Below are 7,628 nucleotides of genomic sequence, written 5' to 3' on the forward strand. Positions count from 1 at the left end.
GAATTGTGAGTATGTTCTGTATTGTGGTTTATAGGTTTTGGGAACTCGATTCGCGGTTTTGGGCCGTATAGTTCGGGTTTGGATTTTTTAGGAAAGGTAAGGGGATTCTGTTTATGTTGGTTATTTTTAAAATCAGACTCGGTAGAACTGTAGTTCATGATCCTGTGTGTGTTTTGGCTACTCATTTGGGGGGATCTAACGGGTAAAATTATGGGTTTTCATGTTATAGTTTTGGGAAAAATGGGGCATTGGGTTGCATCTTTAGTTTTGTTGGAAAATCGTTGATATATTGTGATATATATTGTGTTATGGAGATGGTCATGCCTTGACTTGTTTTAAAATTGTATTTTGTAAATCATGATTGTTGAGATTACCAAATAAGTGTGGATTGATTTGTTATATGAACATGCATATGTTATGATTTTCTAAAATGAGATATAGGAACGGGGTTTTGAATTGTTCAAAGTTGTGAAAGAGTGTCCGACTCTATATCCGAGGGTGTGAAATATCACCTGCCATGTTTGGTAAGAGTGTCCGGCTCTATATTCGAGGGCGTAAGCCTTACCGGCTGATCACCAAAGGGTGTGGATTCACCAGTTGTTCCGGTATGATGCCATTGGAGCTTGAGGCTAAGCCATGTGCCAGGGACGCCGTGTAATGCGGGCTGGCTTCGAGCCGAAGGGTGTGACGACACCGGGTTACTTGATCATATGTGCATGTGTGATATGCACTATACTGGAACTATTTTGTAAGAATACTGGAATTATATTGAACTGTGTATGTTTTATGTCATGTTAACACTCATATGCCACACACCGATATAACCTGGATCTGCCTTACTGAGAAGTGTTCCACCCCTATCGTACGTATATGTTTTTCAGGTCTTTCGAGTAATCGGAACTAGTGTTCTTGTGTTAGGAGTGTAGTGGTTGGTGTACTGCAGTTAGTGCTTGTGTAAGTGCTAGTACTTTATCGGGTTGTCATTTTGGAGTTTGGTTGGCACCCGAGTTTATGTTTTGTATTATGGAGCCTAGACTCCTTCTGTATAGACTTTGGTATGGTACAATATATGTATAGAAAGAATATTTTCTGCTACCTATTTGTCATATTTGTAATGTGTATAGGGTGTACGGAAACCCCACGGGATCAGACCCTCATTCATTATGGTGTATCATAGGTGTTTTGTATGGTACAAAGACATGTTAGGTTACTAATTCACCCCTGGGTCCCATTACCGAGTTTGGGGCATGACAATACAGGTGCAAGCATGAAGGAGCTAGCCCACCAATTTTTAATTTTTCAAATTTTTTTGTGTAATTTATTTATTTTTATTTGAATTTTTTACAAATGAACATGAATATGAAATGATAAGAATGATTTTTGCTACATAGAGCCTCAGACAAAATGAGATGTCTACATCGAGAGTGCTATTTTTCTGTTGCACTTTCTCTTGATTTTCTTTGGGGTTTTCAAGTATTTTGGAGTCTTTACACATGATAGAACACATTTGATTAAATTTGTTTGATTTTTATTAGAAGCTTTCATAGTTTTCTCTATAAAAAACCAACTTTTCATAAAAAACAAATGAATCCATGTGACGTTTTCATTAAAGTTTTCATATTTTTGTAAAGTTTTAAAAATACATTGGAGTCATATATCTAGTGTGTGACGTATGAATATTCTCTAACCTTTTTCAAACAAAATCAAGGTATATTTGTAGTTCTCTTTTCAAAAATCCATACTTTTTAGATAGGTTTTATGGTTTTCCTCCAAATGAAACCAAGACAATATTTTTGAAAAATTTAATGAACCACTTACAATGTGACTATTAAATGGATTAAAAAAAAATCTCTTTTCTAAAAAAGTAATCAATAATTTTTAAGTTGAGTTTTATAATTTTCCTTCCATAAAAACAAAAATCATGAAAATTTAAGTGTTCATAAAATAGTCCCAAAATATTTTTAACTTTGAAATCAAAAATATTTTTTAGGAACTATAGATGGACTTGATTCTTTTTTCGAGGATATGTAGATAGTGTATTTTGTAAATCCAACAAAACAAAATTTAAACCAAAAGTCTCTCCTTCTCTTCTTCATTTTATATTTATTTGCATATTTGTATATTCGTTTTGATCAAGTTATCAGGTTCAATCCTTTGTATGAAGCCTACGAAAGCCTTTTCTAATGGCTTTAAGGGTATAAAGTTTTCTCAAGTGACTAAGTATAAAAATGAAAAATGGTAGAGGATGGTCAAAGGCCTCTATAGACAATTGATCACTTGATTTTTCAAAATAAATTTTATTTTATCATACTTTTAGAAATATTAATAAAAGAGGATGTTGAGTTATAATTTTTATTTTTTGGTTATGATTCATAATTTTTTTTTAAATTTTATTTTCATAAAATTTGAGAATCATAGCCAACAACCACTAAGGGGCCATTTGATGCTATTGTAAAAAAAAAAAAAAACCTACAAAAATGAAAATAAGAAGCAAAAACTAAATAAAAAATAAAAACAAAAAATTGAAAGCTAGTAACTCGTTTAGTTAGTATTTTAAAAGTTAAATAAATTAAAATTTGATTAAATAAAAGTTCATTTTTATTTTTAAATCCCTGATAGTTTCAAAATCTCCTTTACAATTCCTCAATTACACAACTTTCCCATAACCCTTACTGTCCTACACACCTTCTTACGTTTTAATTAGAAAGTATGTATACAATAAATAATTTAATTTAAAAAATAATTCTAAATATTAAAATGTTCAGGCTTGCCAAAACAACAAAAAGTATACAATTAAATTAATTTTTTTTTTCAAACAACCAAAAATTAATAATAAAATTGGAAAATTCATAATGTGAAAATAATAAAAAAATAGAAAATGAAAAAGAGACTAAATATATCATAAACAAATGTCAGTAAACAAATAATATAGCTGAAAAGAATCAAACACGCTAATAATAAATAAATAATTAAATATAAATTTGTCATCATTTATGTTTTGAACGCAGAGAGCCAAAGCTAAGAAGTCAATTGAAGATACCCGTTGATTTGATCGGAGCAACGTCTTCTCCACACTCCATATTCAGACACCCGAGAGAGAGAGAGAGAGAGAGAGAGAGAGAGAGAGAGAGAATGAATGAGATAGACATTGCAGAAGAGAAGAAAGGGTTTCTCTCTAACGAAACGATCTTAACCCATAGACATGTAAACCCACAGCCAAGAAAGGGTGGTCTCAGAACCATGCCCTTCATCATAAGTACTGAACTTGCGCTCAATGCATTCAGATATTTTAATTTACTTGGAAAATTATCTTATGAATTTTGTTTTTAGTTTTTCTTTGTTGGTATTCTTTTTGGGTTTTAGTTTTTCATTTTATAATTTTTTTTGGGGTTGCAGTTAATGAATCTTTTGAGAAGGTAGCGAGCTACGGGTTGATGCCAAACATGATATTCTATTTGATGTATGACTATGGCATGAGCACTGCAAATGCCTCGATCATTCTGCTTCTCTGGTCAGCCTTGTCCAATGTTATGGCCATTTTTGGAGCTTTTCTCTCTGATTCTTATTTGGGTCGCTTCAAAGTCATCGCTCTTGGATCCTTCTCCAGCCTTCTTGTAAGTCTACTAGGGTTCTTCCCCGATCTCCCCTGAATTTTCCTGTTTTTCTTTTGTTTAGGTGGAAAAATATTTCCTGGGAAACTCTTTTCCTGCAATTTCTCTCTTTTCCTTTGTATTCTTCCCCTACAGGAAACATCCAACTCCACACAGATAATTGTCCCCAACCGCAGACGAGGAGGCATAGTAAATTTCCCGTGAACGCGTGGGCGCGCACATTGGGACATTTTGCTTTGTTTGTCTAGTGTGAAATATATTCTGTTTGGTGATAAAAAAAAATCACAGAAGGCCAAAAGAAGAGAGGAGAGAAAAAACTTACTATGTGATTGCGAGCTGCTAGTATGCGATTGATACTTATGTGGATTTGGACAAAATGCAGTATCAACTTGAACTGAGTTCTATCCATGGCTGCGCTAATTTAAACTCAAAATGTTCAAAATTTATGTTTCCAAATAAACCTTAGAATAATTATAATTAAAAAATGGGTTCTTAGTATTTTTAAATTTGTTCATTGTTTGTGAGAGCTTAGGATCTGTTTGGTTGGAATGCTAGAAAGATGAACAAAGAAAGGAGAAAGTGGAAGAACGGGGAGACGGTAAAAAGGATAGACTGGGGAGAAATATTTTTCTTCCCTTTGCTTGCTAGCTTCTGTAGGGTAAAAGGAATCAGGAGAAAGAAAATGAAAACCATATGACTTATAGTCAGATAAAAGTAATAAGATAAAATTACACGGTTTATTCATTTCTGCATATTAATTCTCTCCTTATCTGCTCAACTGCACGGGTTGCTATTTGTTGGGCCAGGCAAAAAAATGCCACATTGTACTTGATTTCTTCTCACTTCTCTCCTGCCAGGCATGAGCAAAATGCACTTTCTTTCCACTGCTCAGCCCACTCCCTTTTCTCTCTCTACCAAGCACAATATAAAGCTCCATGCGTACTGAGTGTTTGACTGTGGATACTGCTATTGTAATTGATATCTACCATGTTTGACAAATTGGTGGTGGCATCTTTGAAAATATGACAGGACGCATTACAGTTTTGTATTTTGATTCTTGATGATTTTATAATAATTTTTGTAGCCCATCTTTTAGGGATTTTATTATCTTAATTTTTGGCGTTTTAGTGTTTTAACTAGTAGTCAAAATAGTCTTACTAGAATACTCTATAGGTTGGGAATAATTTAAACGAGTTTTTACTTTGTAGCAAGCTTTATTTGGTCTATACAAATGCATCTATGGTGTAAATTGTGAATCAAGGTAGACTATTCTTGATTCAACAAAGTTGTATTCCGGCCAGACTTATCATGATTTAAAAAAAATTCTAGATACTCCTACAGAATTCCAAGGTTTATCTCATCCTGCTTGAATGATACCAAATCTTACACTAATGTTGTTCGTCAATACAACGAAGAATGAAAATCATCGTTTGTGGACTTTGTGCTATGAAAAGAGTATTTTCCCCTATCTTTTACATCTGAAACATATTTATGTTTTTCAGGAAAATTTTTGCCCCAAAAAATATGCTAGTTTGACTTCAATATCTTATGGTGCCCCCATCATTCTGTTCTGTCTCAATAGGGTATGATACTTCTCTGGTTGACAACCGTGATTCCATGGATGAAACCTTCACCTTGTGGCCTGTTGGATAATGGTTGCAACTCTACGACGGCTGCACAACTTGCTGTTTTATTCTCTTCTTTTGGGTTAATTTCCATTGGGGCTGGATGCGTTAGACCTTGTTCTATGGCATTTGGTGCAGATCAATTGGACAATAAAGAGAAACCTGGTGGTGCAAGGGTATTGCAAAGCTACTTCCAGTGGTACTATGCTTCAATTGGGTTATCAACCATCCTTGCATTGACGGTTATTGTATACCTTCAAGAAAACGCTGGGTGGAAAGTTGGGTTTGGAGTTCCAGTAATTCTCATGGCCTCTTCTGTTCTTATGTTCTTAGTGGGTTCCTCTCTTTATGTCAAAATGGGGGCTGGTACGAGTTTCTTGACTGGATTTGCTCAAGTATTTGCAGCAGCATTTAAAAATAGAGACCTTTGTTTTCCTACGGATGGTGACTCCAGTGAATGGTACTATCGAAGGCATGGCTCAAAATACTTCACACCAACCAATAAATTAAGGTACTATCATCACATCATTATCATATTCTTCTTTGTTGACATTTTTTTGCATACTATAGCGCAGTAGCAGTTTTAATAACTTATTTCAAAACATTTCCATAAAATCTGATTTAAAACTATTGACTGTCTAACATGATAACTGTTTGTACCAGCTTTCTTTTTGTATTTGAACTACTCACTAGGAGCACAGCTACCATGGTTTTCCAAAGTTATTTGAAAATTTAAATAACAAAAAACTTTTCCACCACAACAAAAGTAAGCTTGTTATTTCATTTTCCCTTAGGTCGTTTTTGGGGTATGGATTTTAGGCTTTGGATTTTGATTTGTGTGGTTTTGGACAAAATTTAATACAATTTTGTGTTGCATTCTATCCAGATCCACACAAAAACAAATACATGTGTGAATTCCAAGCTCCCAAACATAGGATAAGGCTTTGATTGGAACTTAGAAAATGTGAGGGAAAGGGAAAGAAGATGCAGGAATCTACTTTGTTTGGTCATTTAGGAAAATGAGACTGAATGGAAACAAAAGAAAGTGTAGTACTGAATCAGTCTCAAATCCCAGATTTGTCATTTAAGGTGGTTGGTCTAATTTGCAAAGTGTAACTATTTTGTAGGTGTCTAAACAAGGCTTGCATAATTAGAGATCCTGCGAGAGATTTGAATCCAGATGGGTCAGCTTCGAATCCATGGAGCCTTTGTGATGTGGAGCAAGTAGAATCACTCAAATCTGTTATTCGAGCTCTCCCCATGTGGTCTGCTAATATCATGATGATGGTGAGCTTAAGTCAAAGCTCCTTCGCTACGCTTCAAGCAAAAACTATGAATAGACACATTACTCAAAATTTTCAAATCCCGGCGGGGTCATTCAACGTGGTCATGATTGTTACCATTACGATATGGGTAGCCTTCTATGACCGTGTAATGGTGCCCCTGCTTCTGAGGTACACTGGCCGACCACTAGGCACCAAAACTCGAATGGGAATTGGGTTGGTGTTGTCATGCATGGGGATGGCACTCTCAGCAATAATAGAGGGAGTAAGGAGGAGAACTGCAATTGAAGAAGGGTTGGAGGATCAACCAAATGTTGCCACAGACATGTCTGCAATGTGGTTAGTCCCACAATATGTTCTTCTTGGTCTGGCTGAGGCCTTCAATGCAGTTGGGCAGGTAGAATTTTATTATTCGCAGTTCCCGAGGAGCTTGTCTAGCTTTGCAATGGCTCTTTTCACACTGGGGATGGCCTTTTCTAGCTTGGTGGGGACTCTTCTGGTGGATGTTGTCAATAGTGTTACAAGCAAAGGAGGCAAGGAGAGCTGGTTGTCTAACAACATTAACAAGGGTCACATAGATTATTATTACTGGCTTATCACTGTACTATGCTCAATCAATTTTGTGTATTTTCTTGTTTGTTGTTGGGTTTATGGGCCTCCCGAAGATGAAAGGACTAGAGCTTCTAATGAGGTTGAAGAAGAGTTCGAGCACAGAAACTTGCCTTCAGCTTGATGGGCACCTCTCTTCTCTGTGAATGGTACAACAAACTTTCCACTTCCTGTTTATCGAGATAGGGCTTCATATGGTTGTCATGTATCATTGAATATTTGATGGGCTTGTCTTATCCCTCGTCAATGTTACCAGTTATGCAGAAAAATAACCTACTTTTATGCTGCAAATGCTCTCCTGCTGCTTCAGTTTTTACTTAAATTTCTTGATGGAGACATTGTCCACCATCATCATGTGCGACAGAGCTCTCTTAGTAGCTCTCCACCTAACTGCCTCTCTTCCCCTATATTTTGTCCGCCTTTTTTTGTTTAAACTATTATGGCAGCACTTGATGGCTGAGGCCTGATGAGTGATGGACTTGATCATGGCTCAGGTCAGT

General features: G+C 35.6%; 1 protein-coding gene across 1 annotated transcript; it reads left to right on the plus strand.

Annotated features, from left to right (window-relative positions):
- Positions 1 to 2,995: 2,995 nt before the first annotated feature.
- On the plus strand, positions 2,996 to 7,419 carry LOC131150446 (protein NRT1/ PTR FAMILY 1.2-like). Its single transcript, XM_058101166.1, has 4 exons — positions 2,996 to 3,256; positions 3,397 to 3,614; positions 5,194 to 5,747; positions 6,364 to 7,419. Exons 1-4 carry the CDS (start codon positions 3,133 to 3,135, stop codon positions 7,250 to 7,252), a joined length of 1,785 nt encoding a protein of 594 aa, XP_057957149.1. The 5' UTR covers positions 2,996 to 3,132; the 3' UTR covers positions 7,253 to 7,419.
- Positions 7,420 to 7,628: the final 209 nt, after the last annotated feature.

Source organism: Malania oleifera, chromosome 3 (assembly GCF_029873635.1).
Source record: "Malania oleifera isolate guangnan ecotype guangnan chromosome 3, ASM2987363v1, whole genome shotgun sequence".
In the NCBI taxonomy this organism is placed as follows: domain Eukaryota; kingdom Viridiplantae; phylum Streptophyta; class Magnoliopsida; order Santalales; family Ximeniaceae; genus Malania; species Malania oleifera.

Coding starts and splice junctions, on each gene's coding strand:
- LOC131150446 (XM_058101166.1), top strand. CDS start 3,133: ATGAATGAGATAGACATTGCAGAAGAGAAGAAAGGGTTTCTCTCTAAC. Junction 3,257..3,396: donor AACCATGCCCTTCATCATAA/GTACTGAACTTG, acceptor TTGGGGTTGCAG/TTAATGAATCTTTTGAGAAG. Junction 5,748..6,363: donor ACACCAACCAATAAATTAAG/GTACTATCATCA, acceptor ACTATTTTGTAG/GTGTCTAAACAAGGCTTGCA.